The sequence below is a fragment of the Beta vulgaris genome, chromosome 5 (assembly GCF_026745355.1).
Source record: "Beta vulgaris subsp. vulgaris cultivar EL10 chromosome 5, EL10.2, whole genome shotgun sequence".
Lineage (NCBI taxonomy): Eukaryota > Viridiplantae > Streptophyta > Magnoliopsida > Caryophyllales > Amaranthaceae > Beta > Beta vulgaris.
The window spans coordinates 42,540,572-42,560,113 of record NC_079206.1 but is presented as its reverse complement, the minus strand read 5'-3'; the positions used below and the strand labels follow the sequence as shown (position 1 = coordinate 42,560,113).

The window sequence follows — 19,542 nt, the reverse complement described above, 5'->3', positions numbered from 1 at the left end:
TGAAACTCAGAGTGTGAACACTTAGAAATGGAGAAAAATTAAAATGATGAAAATTTTTAAATATCAATTTGTGAATTCAGAATTTAAAAGTTAAACAAGGAAAAAAAACTGAACCTGTATTACACTATTCGGTTACAATTTTGGGATCATAGAGAAATTACTAAAATCCATATCAAAAACTGTTATAAATTACAAAAATGAATAAAACCAAAAAAAATGACGATATTTAGTAAAGAACATCATACTAATTATAAAAGAACATACGCATATAAGACTTGAGAAACAAAAAACTATTCAAATTCACAAAAATGAGTAACATAAAAAGAACATGGAAGAATCTTATTCATAAAATGGAGGTGAACTTAAATACTAACTTGCATTTTTAGTTTATTTACTACTTAATATTAGGCCTATAAATATTATCGCACGCATCGCGTGCACAAAAGGCTAGTTTTCTATACACGTAAGAACCTATAGAACCGAGGCTTACTTGCCATAGAAAGCGTGATTACGATTGATTTACCTACAAATCCTATACGTCAAAATCCATTTAGTCATCCTTTGTGGATACTACTTGGTTGTTTCCTTTCAGCATCCCATGAACCTTCATTTTTTACAAAATTTTCCAACGAAACCATAAATAATTACTCTATATATCAAAGTTGACTGACTTTGCATCCGTCTGTTTTCTGGTTTCTATATATATATGTTCAAAGGACAAAGATTTTATGATAACCCTTATTATTCATACACCAACCATCCACATATCTATCTATCTAATAAAGCTTTTCTCTCCAAACCCTACCTTTAAATTTTAAAGTTTAGGTAAAATGGCCACTAAGCGGCTTGCTTCTGAGTTCGAAAACGACGTTCCTCCAAAGGAAAAAAGGATGAAACGCATGTCTTCGTACGTAAATAATAAGATAGTTGATTTTAAATGTGTTTTTTCAGTAGATCTCATGAAGCTTTTATTAGAAAATACAGGTTAAATTTAGTTTTAATTTGTTGTTGATTTTGCAGTGTGATCGGGGAAGTGATGAGGGTGAAGTCTGTTGAATGCTTCTTCAATTCCATTGAACCTCTGCTTAGACGTGTGGTATGTTTCTTTTGACCTGGTCTCAGCTATTTATGTTACTCGCTATTTAATGCTATTATTACTCTATTATCGTAAAGTAGAGAAACTCACAATTTCTAACACTATGAATGCCTCACAATTTTACAGTCTTTCCCCACCTCCCTATATTTCCCTCGAGTTTCCCTAAATCTCCATGTTATGACTTATAGCAATTAGAAATACAAAACACGTCCCACAAATTATTACTCCTTCGGTCCCAAAATATAATTTCGGTTTCTTTTTACATATTATTCAAGACATATCTTTGACCTATGTTATTTTTTATTTCGTACTAGAAAATAATAGAAAAGGTTGAAATTATGAATGTACATATTGAGACAAATCTAACAAGACCCCATGAGTATGTTTTTTTTGTATACATTAACGAGAATATTTGGTCAAAGTTATAATAATTTGACTCCCAAATATTTTGGGACGGATGGAGTAAAAAACAAGGTATACAGTATGCTCTAGTACTATTACGGTAGCACCTTTGTTTCGATGTTCACAATATGAAAATATTTATAAATTTTTTTGTTAGATTATTGTAACGGTAACACATTTTATACAGCAAACAATTGGTTCAAGTTTTAGCATGCTCTAATTATGTATGTTTGTAAATTTGGAAGATCACAAATTATTAAAAGAGACGGTCTAATTTTAATATAAAAGTAAATCTAATCACCAAATCAAACTAGTCATTATCGGGCTAAAATTGTTTTTAATATTGAAATTATCATTGCCTAATTTTAATTTAAAAGTAGGCGGTCTCTTACAAGACTAACTCTTGGAAGATATAGGAGATCAATATGTCAAATTTTGCATGACATGATGATCATGTGACTAGTATCCATATTAGTATGATACCTTTAATTTAATAAACATAAAAATTTCCTCTTCATCAAAAAAAAAAAAACCATCAATATTTCATAATCCACTAAGCTTTGAGTTTTTTTATAGAAAAAGTCAATGATTAAAATTTATGCCAATAATTTTTTTGTCTTTGACAACATTTAACTAGGTTAATGAAGAAGTGGAACGTGGAATCCAAAAAACCATGCGCAGCATTACCAGAATCTCCTCATTCAGATTGCAAGCTCCAGAACCACCTTGTTTGAAGTTAATGTTTGCAAATAAACATTTGCCACAAACAATATTTACATGTAACAAGATATTAGACAATAATAAAGAACCACTAAAACTTATACTTGTAGAAAAAATAGGCGACCAGATAAATTACAAAATTTTACCTCGCCCTATTAAGGTGGAAATTGTAGTAATTTCTGGTGATTTTCCGTCCACGGACCGCGATGCGTGGTCCGTGGACGAGTTTAATAGTAAGATCATAAAAGAAAGATTAGGAAGACGACCACTCATCACCAAAGATGTGAGCTACACTATTAGGAATGAGAATTCTGTAACTCTAGGTGAATTAGAGTTTACAGACAACTCTAGCTGGATTCGTAGTAGGAAATTCAGACTTGGTGCAAGAGTTATTTCTGAGACATCTCATGGTTCAAGAATACTTGAAGCGTTGACTGAGGCCTTCATTGTCAAAGATCAGCGTGGCGAAGGTGAGTTCAATTATTGTTTATTTTGCACATTCACTTACATTACATTTGATACTATCTATCATATAATTAGGGTCTTTTCTGTCTTTTATGCCTCATCTAATACTAATTCATCTGACAGTCAATGCTAGAGGAGACTTGAGGAACTAACTTTGTATTTTGTGTTGACAAACAATTAAAAAAATAGAAATTCATTTTGGGTTTATTTACTATAGCAAATTTGTGTAGTTATATCTAAAAATTCAAATGTGAATATCTGTCTTAGTTCATTCGTACTACGGACAATCTATCTTGCATTCAATCTTTATAATAATTTCATAGTATCTAACAAATTTAATTTGCATAATGTACCTTATAGTCATCATATTCATTTGTAATTTTGTACTATTATATATTTTGCTGAACTAAAATAAGTTTTTGTCTTTAAATAGCAAATATATATCATGTGCATGTCGAATGTTAATAATTTTTACTAATGCCGTCATGAAAATATTATATTAAGAGTTGTACTGTGAGATTGGAATCCGTAAGAGTGGCATGAGTTTTCAACCAACCAGACTAATTTGGATTTATAGGATTGTGGTAGGATTTAGATAATGCAATAAAAAGCAAGCTTATTTGGCTAACTAACTAAATCTCTAATAGTTAGTGTAATACTCAACTTACAAGTAGTTGAAGTACAATAATCCAACAATGATTTGTCACGTTCTCTATAAAGTCTATGAAAAATTGCTGCATTCACATATGAATTATTATATTTATAGGTATGTGATTTCGACTAGTGTCTTTTGGCCTTTTTTAAAAGACTCAAATCGTTGACTTCTCATAATATATTTTCTGAACACTTGGATGCGTAATGTGGGTCTTCTTTTTCTAGTTCCCAATTATTTTGTCAAAACTATAAGTCCTTTAATGAGTAGACCCCACTTTAACATTGATAATATTTATGGCTCACAATTCTTTCATTACACAAATAAATTAAAAAGTTTTTGCTGTTAAAATTTTTTTTGGGCAAAGAGACAGCTTTATGAAAATTGTCATGAGGTCCATCTAAAGCAAAATAGTCTACTTGTACATATATCTCTTTTATTGCATTTACATGTTTTTATATAATCTGTAAATTTTTTTACTAAGATATTCTCTTTATAATATATTTATGTTTCGTTATAGATATATTCTTTTATGCGATATACGTTATATTTATTGGAAGTTATTTATTTGGTTATAACTGCCTCTTATATTGAAACTTGCAAATTAATAAGTGACGGATCTTGGAATAAAATCTTAAGAGAGTCGAGTTTTAATCAGCTGATATTAAAAGTTGAATCTATATTTTAATTACACTTTGTTTTTTATATATGTAATATAACATATGTATTATATCTAATAATAATATGTCAAAAAGTTAATGGGACCTAGCCCCTACCAGAGTACCAGGTCCAACTAAGTTCCTCTGATCTTATGCATATTCTTTTGAGTCGAGGTTGAAAAAGCTCAGATTAGGCCGGGTCCAGCTAATGATTAGTAAATTAATTGTGGAATATATTTGATCTGGAATGTAGTTTCAATTTTCAGATTCCTTTATATATCTTAAACTATTTTCTTTGCCAAAAATCATGTAGTATACAAGAAGCACTATCCACCAGCGCTTGATGATGAGGTATGGCGTCTAGAGAAGATTGGTAAAGATGGCAAATTACACAAAAGACTAGAACAAGCTGGCATAAAAACTGTTCAAGATTTTTTGAAATTATCCGTTGTGCACCCAACTAAACTCAAGAAGGTAATGATAATCATATATTACTCTTTTCCATTTCCTGCCTTAATTAAGTATTATCAAAGTTTTATTTTAAAAACAAAGATTAATATATGAGCTGTAATAACAAATATAAAGGACGAATCATGATGAAAATACATTTGATGTTGGTACAGATACTAGGTGGGAAGTCATCAGGAATGTCGGATAGAATATGGGATACGATATTGAAGCATGCTAGATCATGCAACATTGGCAACAAACTATACTTAAGTCGTGTATCCAATTGTACCATCATTTTGGACGCTATTTGTAACATTGATAGCATCAATATTGATGGCCAAACATACTCAACTCCATATATCGAAGACTCTCACAAGGTACTGTAATCTATTTTGATATTTGATTGGTGTAATTTATTGGAGTACGTTTAATATTTTGCTATATTTTAGAATATTCATTTTGATGTTGACTTATTTTGAAATTAATATATATTTAGTTTTTTTTTTTACATTCCATTTTAAAATTAATAAATATGAGTATTCTAAAAAGAAGTATCATGTTAATATTTATTTTGAAATTAATGAATTGAAGTAGCTTTTCAAGAATATAATTAGACAAAACTTTGAAAGCAGCACATATACTACTACATATGCTACTGAAGCCTTAAGCCTCAATCTAATTTGGATACTTTGACTTATTCAGAACGAGATTGATGAGTTGGTCAAGAACGCGTATGAAAATTGGGATTCCTTGCAAGAGGTAGACAAACCACGCGATGAGTCTTTGCAACAATTTCAAGGTGAGAAATTGATATATATATATATATATATATATATATATATATATATATATATATATATATATATATATATATATATATATATATATATATATATATATATATATATATATATATATATATATATATATATATATATATATATGATGATGATGTGATGGCTAGATAAATTTATTTATTTATCTATTGTGATATATGAAGTATTTCATATTCTCCCTTCTTTTCTTTATAGGTCATGTATATATAATAGTTGACAATCGACTATTATTATTTGGTATTAATACATTCAAAATTATTACATGTGCTAACAAAATATATACCTTGAAGTGTTTCGTAATTTCTCCGTTCTTTATTAATAACTATATCTATTTTAGCCACACACATAATAAAACAGTGAAAGAAGTAGAGTTTAGAGGCATGTGGAAGACACATGATTTTCAATATTATGTGAAAAGATAGATATCAAAGAGGAAAATAAAAATGGTGACTATACTTCATATAAGAAAAATGTAGTGATTAATAACGAGTAATTAAAGTATTAGCTTTGACACTTGTATTTTGACAAAGACTCTGTTAGTAATTCAATATGTCCCTTCAACCACTGTCTTACGTATTATTGAAATATTAGGACACCACATTCTCTCACTTATATGAAAAAAAAATCAAGTATTATCTTAGTTTCACAATATATGCATATACCTTTTTTCCTATTTTGAATGTTTGAAAATATATGTATCATTTTCTTTTTTTGGATGTATCACAATACATATCCTCCTTTAAAACATTACATGAGTTTAAAAAGCAATCACAACACTATCTCTCCTTACCTTTAGTTTGTGTGACATATAGAAATGGTGCATGGATTAGAAACACAGATGTGGCATATATATTATAAACTCTACATATTTAATTAAAAATTGCACCGCTAATTGCTATTCAATCTTCCACAAATAAACTCATTAGGGATGATAGAGATAACCAAGCCTAATTATGAGAGGTTATGAATTATGATAGATCTAAATTTTTGTTTTTTTCCCCTTTATAGGGAATAATAATGAGGCAGAGCGCGGCAATCCTCAGCAGTGTGCTATCCCATATGACATCGGAGTTGGTGGACAAATTGAAGATGTTGGTGTTGATATAATCAACAGTAATCTACCAATAGAATTTGGTGTTTGGGACGAATCCCCCCAAATGTTGCTCTAAAAGATGGTAAATTAGAAGCACTATAGTTGATGACTTTTGGTGTGCCCTGGCCCAATTCTGGCAGCAAATGCTGGCTTGATCACGAGACTTAGAAGTACGCGCTCTTTGGAGGGAAGTCCGGCCCCATCCGTAATCAGCTTTAAGATAGAGCTACATGTAAATACTTCATATGATTTTATTACGGTATACTAGTTTGTACTTTGCAGTTTGCATCAAACCTGTCTATACACTAAATTTCCTCTTCAACTGGTGAGTGGCTCGGGCTAGGTCCCTATTACCGATTCGTCATTGTCGTACATTTTGCCTAGTGAAGAAAAGTGTTGTGCTAAATAATTACGAACGTTTTAAAGAAAAATTGACATAAATAATTTTAAGTTTCACCTATTTTCTGAAAATAATTTCAATTTTGAAATATTTAAGAATAATCGTAACTTTCAAAAGAAACCAAATCATCAATTTTCTTGCATACACTAATTCGTTTTAAGTCTATAACTAGTTGTTGGCTTGTTGCCTCGGGCGAAGTCCCGGATCATTGCATGTAATTCGTTTACTAATTTGTTTTCAAATTAATTGAATTATATGCTCCCGTAGCAGCATATATATTCAGACGATGACACTTGACGACTTACAATACTTCATAATTTTCAATTAGTATTGACCAGTACCGAGTTCATAATAAATTTATTGTGATATCATTCATTTTTCGCAAAATGGATCACTCTTTTAAGTCAAAATGAGTCATTTTTAAACAAATAATATTTTTTTACCTTAATAAGTCACTTGTATATAAGTAAAAGTGATCGACCCACCTAGGACAAAATGTTACTCATGTCTAAAAGATATATATATATTAAATAGATCAGTCCTATATAAGTTTATAAGTGCCTATATCTTTAAGATCAAGAGTTGCCCGCTCACAAACTCATATCATACAATGGATCTGTCCTTCAAATTAGTTGATTCAACACGACAAAGTTTGTAATATCATTTTTCAAGTCATAAAGACACGTTCTATTTTTGTTCCTACCTATAATTAATTGAAATTAACTACAATATAATTTTCTCAGATTTCTCCTTTAGATAGGTAGTAATATTGTGTCTTTTTATTTTGTAAAAGGCCAAGTAAATAAATTAAGAGTTGGTGGATCCATTATAGATTTTTATAATGCAGCAAAGTTGATTTAATATTTTATTCAATATTATGGTAACACAAAAACTTGATAGGTAATATAACTTGTAACACAAGGATATATTAATATATTACTCATTTACTCATCTATAATGTAGGAGTTAAATTTGTGTGTCAACTTAAGAAGCATAATTACTTCCACTTACAACTTAAGAAGCTTGTAGATTAGTTAGTTAGTGTATTGTAGCTCAAAGGAAAGGTTGTGGGTTCGAGTTTTAACACACACAATTAAATTGTTTAATTGTGTCAATTGTTTGGGGGGGGGGGGAACATGTAGTAACATGTCATTTGTTTATTTTGAGTTCTGATTAATTTGAGAAGGTAACCCCTAAAATTGAGATTGTTTTATAGTAATTTAAAGTTGGGATTATTTTCAAAAAAAATGGTGAAAGTTGGGATTATTCATGTTAATTTTACCAAGTTTTAGTTAAAGTTACTAATGATACATACTTTCTCTGTTCATTTTATATTGCAACAATGGAGCTTTCATGCTTGCCAATGCATATCTTTAACTATTATTATTTTTAATTGCCTTTTAGTAATTTTTTTTTTTGATATTTTGAAAGTATATATCGAGACGAATCTAACAACACCCACATGACTATATTTTTTCCTTATGTAAAACTAGTTGCATATAGACGCGATGCGTGCGTCGACAATCTTATGTAGTTATATATAAATGGACATGTTTTTTTTATTTAAAATTATTTTGATAGTGATGTAAATTATCGAGGTTCTTTTAAATTAAAGGTGAATGGTTTTTAACTGTTCAATATCGTAATTGTAAAATTTGATCAATGAATTAATGATTTTCTTTTCAACGACTTTAGTAATGTTCTTTAACAATTATAAATGTTAATAAACCATATTGTTTGCACTTTGTAAATATGAAATATTATGTTATCACGATATATTGCTAACTTTTTTTGGTTGAAGATTCTAATTGATTTCGTGAATTGGTTGTGTCAATCTAGTTTGTCAAGTTATTAATTATTGCACGCATATTCCATTTTTGACCTATTCATATGGCAAGTTTCATTGATTCTCATTTTTCTCAATTTTTTATAGAAAGAAAAACATCGTTTTAAATTATTAGAGGGTATTTTAGTCACTTCAAAAGAGGACACCACACCTCATCCCTTGACTTATATAATAGAGATTCATAATAGTGATAGGGTAGTGAATGAATAATGTGAAAACTCATTTGTTACAATAGAAAACGAACGGAGGAAGTATCTACTAAGGTAATATAGTACACTTCAAAAAAAAAAAGGAGGTAAAGTACATTAAACTCTTGCTATGATCACAAGTTGACAATGTCCAACATGTACAGTCTTTTTTATGAGGGTCTGAAAGGAGACAAGACTACATGCCTTTTTCTTTATAAATAAAGATATTATAATGGATTGGATTTTATCCTTGATTTTAAAAACAAAAGCTACTTGTTTAAGATTTGTTGTGAGAATTGAAGGTTTGCAAGGTACTCAAGAGAGGGGTTGAATTAAAACTGATCAAATCAGCTCGGCCTGCGAGCCTGGCCCGATACGACCATAAATTTTGGCGGATTTGGGTAGAAAAATTTTCGCCCAGGATTGGTCCCGGTCGATTTTTTTCTTTGAGACGGGCTTTGAGCACGCCAAAATGACTTTTTAGTCTAATTTTTGGCCTCGCTCGAATTAGATCCGAAAACCCTGCTCTTTTTGGCCCAAAATAGCGGGCTTCAGGCACAAGATTTTGGCCCGAATTTAACCCAACCCAACCAGTGGGAAATTTTTTTAAGGCACGGTGTGACCCATGATCACTTCTAGGTTTAATTTTTCCATACTTAGGAGAATTGGTGCTAAATTCAAATTCTTTTGATTTAAGAAGTAACTATTTGGTTTAGTTCCTGACAGCGAAACAACAAAACATAAATGTGATAAACGACAAACCAAATTTAACGAGGTTCAACCAAACAAGGGCCTACATCCTCCTATCCTAGTTTTCTTTTTAATCAACTCAGAGTAATAACAAGAAAAGTTGTCATGCACATGTTTCTCTTATTCCAGGTAAAAACCTCACCCCCACACTTACCAAAATGTGACATTTCGCACTTGATCTCACATGCACTCACAAACGCTACCTAATCTCTAACCACTTTGTTAGAGATTCAATATAATTAGTTTGTTTTAAACACGCTTTTTCACAAAGCAAATAAAGAGTATTTTAAGTTATAGGGAATATCGCACTCTATTTTAGGAAACTGTTCAATTGTTCTCTCTACGAAAAGCTATCAAAGATGCACAATTAATATTATATATGGAGAGTGTCAAGAGTGATTTAGCAACCCTACTTAGTATTTTATAGGCTAAAGCACAGCCATAAAGTGTGCCATAGATCAAGATGCCTAAAAGATAGGATAATCTTTTTCTTGGGTGATAACAAATGACCCTGTAAGTGTTTTTATTGAAGATATTTTTATTACCTTATGGGGGGAATGAGGGAGAAATTGTAGGAATTTATAGATGCACATAGTAGAATTTCAGGAAACAAATTCCTAATATCTATCATAGGATCGCAGACATAATCAAACACATGAATCATTCAATGGGGATTAATAATTAAACCTTTGTAGCGCGTTTTTTCTGTTGTATGCAAGCTTTGAAGATCCAAGAGCCCCAAGTATTGCTCCTCTAATCAGTCCACGAGCACCAGTTGAACACCAACGTTTTCTAGAACGGAAGAGTGAAAATCCTCTTGCTTTTGATGGTATAGGCGCCTGTTTAGGGAATAGATCTACGGTTTCTCTTTCTCTCTCTAGGAAAAGAAACTGACTGATTAACTGATCACCTAAACCCTAATATTATATCCTATATGTAATAGAAGAGTCATAGGCTAGTTAGGAGAACTAATTCTCCTCCTATTCCCCTTTGGACCGGCCCAATCCTAATCCTAACTGGATTTGGATTACTTTGTCCAGCTTGTGCTACACTTTGTGACCTCATAGGATTAATCTAGTTTAGTTATAGGCCCAATCAATATTGTCCTATTAATCATATTTATTCTCTACCAAGAAAATACGATTACTAAAATAATTAACTTTATTATCTTCATAATAACATTCCTATTTATATTTAGTAATTGTCGGAATGTCTAAGGACATATTCCTTCAATCTCCCACTTGTCCGAAGACAAGAGCACAATGTTAAATTCCATAAGTCACTTAATGTCAAATTTGATAACACAATGCCATTCTCAATTTTATGTTCCTTGATCGCTGAGTTCGAACTGCTCAAATAAGGATTAACTCTTTAATCCTATTCCGCATGGCCATGCAATTTTTCAGTTCCCGTTCATCAAGAGGCACAAAAACCATTCCTATTAAATAGGAGGACTTATCCACTCTTGTATGACCATAATTCCCACTCAATTCTTAGTCCACTTGATCACTGCCTTTAAAACCTCCTTTTATGGCGCGACTTTTAACAGTGTCAAAGTTAAACTAATTATATTGTGGTTATTAAGACATACTCATGTCTAAGGAATCCACTAAATATATATAGTACTATGATTCTACTTTTAGAATCTAATTAGGTCAAGTCTCAATGTATCAAATATAAATCCATATAATCAATTAGACATCTCCATGTCTCCATAGCCCATGGAACTGCGCTATCAACTAATTATATACTAGTATGTTAAATGAATCACTTTATGTCCAATTTAGTGATTTCGACTATGGACTTTAAGTAAATTGTGATTTCTGTTCACTTCATAGGGTTCCATTATCAAAACGTTTTCGATAATCCTATCTGAAAACACAAATTATTTGGACATTTTATTTAATATGAACCAAACAATTATATAAGAAAAAAATTTGTATTGATAAACATCAAAAGCATAATCAATATCTTTACAATTGTAAACATGAAGTAAACAACCTAAAGCCATGCTTAAGCCCCATACACCTAGTATGACACTCATGCTTAGGTTGAGCAAGCGGTTTAGTCAGAGGATCTGCTACGTTATCCTCAGTATGAACCTTGCCAATGATTTCTCGAATAAGATGGAATTTTCTGAGCACATGTTTGGACCTTTGGTGCGATCTTGGTTCCTTAGACTTGGCAATGGCACCATTTTTGTCACAATACAACTCAAGCCATTCTCAATGCTGGGAACTATAGCAACTCACCAATGAACTTTTTGATCCAAACAGCTTCCTTTGCTACATTAGCTGCTGCTATATACTCAACCTATGTTGTAGAATCCGCGATGGTACTTTTCTTAGAGCTCTTCCAGCTCACAGCTCCTCCATTCAGACAAGTGTTATCATACGTAATGGCATACATAATGGATCCTACTCTAGAAGCATAGGGAACATTACTCATACACTTGACCTCATCAGGACTCGAAGGACATTGAGTCTTGCCAAGTGTTATGCCGTGTTGCATGGGAATGAAACCTCTTTTGGAGTTTTCTAGATTGAACCTTGCAAGAACCTTATCAATATAAGTCTCTTGACTAAGCCCAATCAGCCTTTTAGATCTATCTCTATAGATCTTTTTTCCCAATATGCACTACAAAAAAAATTGGCTATAGAGGCATGTCATTTGGCCGACTTGCCTCAAAAACCCCCTTTTACCATCACATAAACATGGTTGCCTCTAATTATATGGTTCTTAGTGTCAAGTATATTCTGGTGCATCTAAAAATACATTTCAGCATCAAACGAATGTTGGTTGCCTCTGAAACCATGTTTTTAGCATCACATGAATATTGGTTGTCTCTAAATTCATATTTTTAGCATCACATGAATTTAATTGTCTCTAAAACCATTTTTTTTAGCATCAACTATAGTTAGTTGTCTCTAAAGCTATGTATTTAGCGTCACATGACTTTAGTTGTCTCTAAAGCCATTTTTTTCAGCATCAACTGTAGTTAGTTGTCTCTAAAGCCATGTATTTACCGTCACATGAATTTAGTTGTCTCTAAAACCATTTTTTCAGCATCAACTGTAGTTAGTTGTCTCTAAAGCGATGTATTTAACGTCACATGAATTTAGTTGTCTCTAAAGCCAATTTTTTTAGCATCAAATTTAGTTAGTTGTCTCTAAAGCCATGTATTTAGTGTCATATAATATTTCATAGCGACACACTCACAAGGTCCACAAATGAACAATAGTTTATTCTAGATATTAAAATTCCAATAATAATCTACTATTTTTGTTATTAAAAATTTAATAATGTAAGGTTAAAAAAACATGTTAAATTCACCCATTTACATTGACGGATCTTATTGTATAGACGATTGTTACGGGTTGATATTATTTTGATTTCGGATAGTCTTTTTCTGGCAACTCGGATTTCGGATCTTTCAATATCGGATTGTGGCGGATTCGGATTATATCAGATGTCGAGTGTAGGTACTATTCAAATTATATCAAGTTGAATCAGATTGGTTTCAGATTAAAATATCTGAACTGATCAATTAAATTGAATTGAACTAAATTGAGTTGAAAATAATTGTTTATGAGAACAGAAAATTGAGAACTGATAAACTGAATTTTCATAAAAGACAATTTTCACAATTTCACTACTACAAAAGTTTGAGATAAGAAATTGAATAAAGTTGAATCTTCCATAAAAATTCAAGGTTAGGTAATGACTAATTTCACTACTATAAGTTTATAAATTTCAATTTTGTAGTTTACACATACTTTAATTTGACACTACTACAAAAAAGCCTAAAGAGACCCCCTAAAATCTCATTTAGAGACCACATGAGAGGTGGTCTTCAACTCATAGGTCTCTCAGGATAAATAACCACTTATTGAGGGTGGTTTCTTAATTTGATAGAAGAGACCACTTCCTTAAAATAAATGGTTATTTATGAATTTAAATAGGGAAAAAAGAAAGAAGGATAAAGCACCACATTTTACATAAATATATGTTTTTTTATCTTACAAAGAAATCATTTTTAATATGTAGGTGGTCTTTTTAATCATTTCTGAAAACACCACCTAAAAGAAAAAGGTGGTCTCTTTAACATTTTTTTTAAAAAAACAAAGCAATATTTCAATATTATTATACGCTTCTCCAATCTGTTTCACCTGCTCCATGCGTGTCTTTCATAATCTACAAGTAATTTACATTTATATAGAAAAGCTAGGCACTTGTATTGAGATAATTCAGATGATTTATAATTTCAATACCTTTCATTCAATATCATTCACTACAAAATCATATACATATCAATATAACGTTAGAAGATTCCAAAAATTCAACTAAGTTATAAAAAAAATAGAGCACCTAGACTGGTTCCTCAGCTGCATCGCTGAAGAATTTTACAGTTGTCTGAAGTAACAAATCACAATTTCACTCATAAGCTTCACTCTCATTAGTGCTAGATTCACCTTCCATCCTCGGATAGGAGTAGTCATTTCCAACATACGACATTCTCTTAGCATCCAAAGGAGATCTTTTACGCTGTCTAGCATCAGACCTCCTAGCCATATCCATAAGTTTCTGAAGATTTTCATCTCTACCAAATTGATGAAGCTTCACCGGACAACTTTTTGTTGCTTGATGGTAGCAGCTGCTCCCTGAGATGCACTAGTGGCGGTGGTAATTATAGGAGCATTGCCACCACCTCTTCACAAAACTGACATAGCTTCATCTACAGCTGCTTGTACTTCTGCCATCTCCTCGTCATCATCAGCAGCGCACCTTTCAAAGACGACCAATGCACGTTTTTTGTGGAGTTGTTGCATATGTTATTCAAGTTCCTCTATGTAAGGAGCTTTATGCTGAACAATTCAAAATAACATTAGCTAAAATGCATTGATATCATCACACTAGTGAGAACTTGGGAGAAAATAGTGTATTGATGCTAGAGAAGCAAGAAAAGACAATTAAGAAGTAGTCAATAGCTTGGTGGGCAAAAAAAACAAGAAATTAACAAATGGGTAACGCAAGCTCAGTTAACATATTTGGCTTCTAGATCTCCAATATCCTATTAGAACCCCCACTTGAATCCTGCTATTAGCAACACTCCCAACCAATATAAAATACTCCTGCAGTCCAACTATAACAGACATTTACCATTGTAACAGGGGAACACTTATGTACCATTGACCACCAAAAACAATCGCCAGACAAAGAAATAGGTTAAATGGTTGGTCATTTGCTCCAAAGGACACGTGATACGAAGAGAAAGAGAGAGAGAGAGAGAGTTGATGAGGCGTCCAAATGGCACGGATGGGCGGGGTTAAATTTCCATATAACATCATGTCGAGTAACCAAATATGAGTAGGAGAAAGTACTACCCTAACTCCATATAAAGCTACTTGCACACCCCCCCCCCCCCCCTTCTCTTCCTTCCTCTTCAAATAAGATACTGCTCCATCGCTCTGGCATTATAATAAACTGAGGGGACAAACTATCCTGTTTCACATCCATTTATCACCACCTAAACAATATGCTCTATCAAATTCTAGTTTAGTATTTATTTACATGAAGTGTTAAAATAAGTACCCATGTAATTTTGACCTATCAAGGTTACCAATGAGAAATGAATCTCTCCATTCTACTTACATTCATCTTCTATTTTTTTCATCTTTTTTTCTTGGGGGTGGGGGAGGCAGACTAGGAAAATATAGCATCAAAGTCAACTAAAAGTAAGCCATCTTCCTTTATTGATTTATTCTATAACCTTACATCCCCTTACACATTCATCCACTAGAACATTGAGAAACTATATCAGTTAAGAGCATGAAAGAAGTCAGAGCACATGGTCCATTGCAGCAATATTCACAATGACTTAGACTTAGTAAAAAACATACCAATATGTTCAAACACTAACACGACAGTTACAATCTGCAGGCTAATATCAACATAGGAAAGCAGTCCCCATCACCCCATCTGCCTCCAGAGATACTCCAATTGCAACGAAAGTATGATATTAGCATCAAATAGTCATGTCAAACAATGCCATTTAGAACTCATGAAATTGTATAACATCATGTCCAGTAACTAGGGAAAAAGCCAAAGAGACAAGGTGATGAGCATTACAAGAGAATCTTACTCATCAGTTTGGTAGATATTATTGGCAAGCAAAATCTTTTGAATAAGGACACCTTAGTGAATCAACCAAGCAATCACCAAGCTTATCTAGTATAACCAATTATTGTCTTAATTCCTTTCAGATGAATTGGAGAATCATATTCAAGTGATCTGGGTGCAAAGGAGACCAATTCATGAAAGACTCTGCAGTCTACAGGGGTCTATAGCCAAATTGCAGCAGAGCACGAATATTATGATCAAGACTTTGTTTATCATATAAGAAAAAACATATCTCAAAATAGCATTAATAGTAGACACTACACGTCAACACCTCCATTCATATAAGCTCGTCTTTAGTAGTTATAATAGAACAATCTGAAAAACTCACCATTTCTCCAATTTGCAGTTTGGATCACAACTATGATTCAAGAAACAAGACGCATTCCCCTTGAAAGTTGCGTCGATTGTGAAGTCCTTACGAATTTCACACATATAGAAAATTTTCACCTCTTTGTTTTTCATATCCCAAAGCCTTTGTGTACGTACCAAATCGTCAATGACTGGAGGAACATATAAAATTACAGGTTATGAGTACATAGACAAAATTCATATGCCTGATTGACATTAATAACACAAAATAAATTTAGCTCCAAACACCACTTTTCCTCTAAATATGAAAGTCAGGTGAGACACACAGTGGCAACGGATCCTTTCCATAGCATAGAATAATGGATCTAAATGCATTATCTTAAAGACTTAAATAATAGTCTCCCCAACTACAATATACGATTGATAGCACAAGCAGCAATTTTGCCTCTGAAGTGTAAATGTCAAGATAGTAATAAGGATTGCAAGCAAGAACCATTTTCTTTGAATGATCATTTCAGAAGAGAGTGTTGGACTTACAGACATCGAAGAAGACAAACATACCTAAATTAAGTCCAATTGTAGCTTCATTTCCTGCACAATAATCATGGCAAATAGTTCAATTACAATGAATATATACAAAAAACATGAATTCCAATAAAAGAAATATGGTAATTTAATTACCCTAACAAACAAGTAAGAGTTCGAGATGAATCAATAATTACCGGAATGATGTTCGATTGGCGATGACATGGCGTGATGGTGATAGGCAGTGGCGTGGTGGTGATAAAATAAAGTTGCTTGAATAGCGACGGAATCCGCACGAAGACGAGTAGACTGGCGAAGGAAATGACCGATGAATTCATTACAAAATTAAAAAACTTACATGAGGAACGACGTTCGTCGCTGATTGGAGATGAGAGAGAAAAAAGGAGGTGAGTTGAGATAGAGATTAAGAGAGACGAGGAACAGAGAGGAGAGAGAGGGGAACCGGATGAGCTGAGAGTGGATGATGAGGGAAAGAAACGAGTTCTAGAAAGTTAGTGAAAATAAAGCGCTTAAACTCTTTTCACCAAAAAAAAAGCGCTTAAACTCTTTTCACCAAAAAAAAAAAACAGCGCTTAAACTCTTTTCACCAAAAAAAAAAAAAAACTCCCGCTTATTTTTTAAAAAATTTATTTAAATGACGGTCAAATATTATTAAAGGTCTCTAATAATTTCAGCTCTTATCAGATCTTATCAGATTAGATCAGGCAAAGAGAACGTATCCATAGTTTTTGACCCACATATGTTCGATATATTGTTTCTAAGAAACTTTATGCAATCATTACTAAAGATATATATTTAAATAACTCATTCAAAATTTATGCAATCATCATTACCCGTACCCATAGGGTTCGATAGGGTATGGGTAGGGTCTAAGGTCCTTAATGAGTATAGTGTAATTTTTTTCCGAAATATAATAAACCTTCAATATACATCACAAAATATCAGTTCTATATTGATTTTTTGCAAAACTACGATCGAAAAGTGAGAGTTAGATTGAGAATTGAGAAAGTAGAGCGGCAAATTTTGTTTCTACGAAAGTATATAGAAGATTAGAAGTTTAGAGTTTTTCATATATTAGTTTATATTAGAACTAAAAATGATATATTTTCAAATTAAATGGGTAAATGTTACAATTGAAGGTGTATCTTTTCGAAATAAAGTTGTTAATATTTACGACAAAATCATTAATGAAAAACAAATTCCCCTTTGAACATCATATGTACACCTTTTAATTTGCTTTTCATAGTTTTCACGATTTTCACATGATCTTCTTCCAATATATTCAAAATTTTTAAAAAATACATATATAATTGATTGATTGATTTGAATTGAAACCTCTAAATCTACGACACTCATAGCGGGATACACCTCATTATTACCTCACATTTACACTCGCTTTCTCTCACCTCACATACATATCAAAATACTCACCCTCACACCGACACTATTCTCTCTTTCAATCTCTTTCTCTCACCTCACCTTCACTACTCCCTTCGTTGCCCTTCATCTCTCTCACTTCATCGTCTCCTTCATTGCGATTTCGGTAAGTTCTTTTTCTCCAATTTGGTGCATCTCAACTTTTTTTTTATCTTCGAATTTTCTGGATTAAGTTCGAAATTTGGGATCTTAAATTATGTGGGTTTGGGGCTTTGAATTTTGAGGGGTTTTGGGATAAAATTCTGCTTCGAGTTAGTTCGAATTTTGGCTTTGACTACTTCGAATTTTCTGGATTATATTCAATTTACATTATGTTATACAGGATGTGGGTTCATATTTGAGTTTTATTTGGATAATCTGATCTGTTTACGATTTGCTATTGACAGTGGCGATCATCTGCAACTAACAATTGGGTTGGTGTAATTTTCTTATATGATATAAATTTTCCCGATCTAATATGAATTCTTCTTATTATACTTCGTTGGTTTTAAGGTTATAATTAGTCGAATCCGATGTGATTCAATTTGATTTTTTCTTATCTAAACTGAATATTATTACTCTCTCCGTTCCATAATTTTTAGTGCATTTGAGTTATTTACACTATTCACATGCAGAGATAATCTTCTATATATTGATCAGCATATAAAAGTAAATATAGTCATGTGGGGTCTTGTTTGAATTGTCTTAATGAGTATAATATTAATATCCAATTGCAATAATTTTACAAATATGTAATCACAGATATTTATGACATAAAATGTGCGTTGAGAAGCGTATGAACAGTGAAATGCACAAAAAATTATGGAATAGAGGGAGCATATAATTTCAAATTTTCTAATCTTAGCTAGTTTGATCAATTTTAATCTAATCATTTTCAAAATAAGCATTATAGTGCTTATATACGTTGAAAAGAATGCACCCTTAGGTTGCGTTTGTTCAACTTAATAATAACAACTTGTACATTTTTCTTTTATAACAATAATAAATATTATTATTACATAATAATAATGATGATAATAATAAGTAATAATAATAATTATTATTATAAGTAATAATAATAATAATAATAATAATAATAATAATAATAATAATAATAATAATAATAATAATAATAATAATAATAATAATAAGGAAGAGTCTCAAATAAATTCAAATTTAGATTATTGCTGTACAACTGAAATTTCAAAAACACTTTTGAAAAAAAAAGGAAATTTCAAAAACACTTCGTTTGAGAATTGAAAGAAAAACCCTAGTCCCTCATTTCATTTCCCCCCAATTCCCAGCCCAGCCGTCTTCTCAGTTGTCCCTCATTTTCTCTCTCTGACTCTCGGCTTTGCTCAGCAACGCCGTTTTCACATTGGTCTTCAACATCACAATATCACCGACGGCGTAAAATCTCGTCACTAACGCAAAAACTCAAGGTATTCTTTTTCTCTCCTCTATTTCCCCCAAATTCAAAACCCTAATCCTTCATTTCCCTCACCAATTTCTCGTGTTTATAGGTGAATCGATC

At 31.9% G+C, this 19,542-nt stretch overlaps 2 protein-coding genes across 3 annotated transcripts; one reads left to right on the top strand and one right to left on the bottom strand.

Moving 5' to 3' along the window:
• The first annotated feature begins 720 nt into the window (after positions 1 to 720).
• Positions 721 to 6,695, top strand: LOC104893586 (hypothetical protein). The gene is made up of 7 exons (XM_010679715.4): positions 721 to 907; positions 1,021 to 1,096; positions 2,136 to 2,688; positions 4,308 to 4,468; positions 4,618 to 4,821; positions 5,147 to 5,243; positions 6,289 to 6,695. Exons 1-7 carry the CDS (start codon positions 831 to 833, stop codon positions 6,447 to 6,449), a joined length of 1,329 nt encoding a protein of 442 aa, XP_010678017.1. The 5' UTR covers positions 721 to 830; the 3' UTR covers positions 6,450 to 6,695.
• Positions 6,696 to 13,812: 7,117 nt separating this feature from the next.
• Positions 13,813 to 17,449, bottom strand: LOC104906786 (histone-lysine N-methyltransferase ASHR3). 2 transcript variants are annotated; one of them, XM_048644529.2, is made up of 4 exons: positions 16,769 to 17,449; positions 16,584 to 16,637; positions 16,066 to 16,237; positions 13,813 to 14,422 (listed from the first exon to the last, which is right to left on the bottom strand). In XM_048644529.2, the coding sequence occupies exons 1-4, from the start codon at positions 16,794 to 16,796 to the stop codon at positions 14,404 to 14,406; spliced, it is 273 nt and encodes a 90-aa protein (XP_048500486.1). In that variant the 5' UTR covers positions 16,797 to 17,449; the 3' UTR covers positions 13,813 to 14,403. The 2 variants fall into 2 exon arrangements, with proteins under 2 accessions (XP_048500486.1, XP_048500487.1); XM_048644530.2 differs by having other exon boundaries at positions 16,608 to 16,637; positions 16,769 to 17,445.
• Positions 17,450 to 19,542: the final 2,093 nt, after the last annotated feature.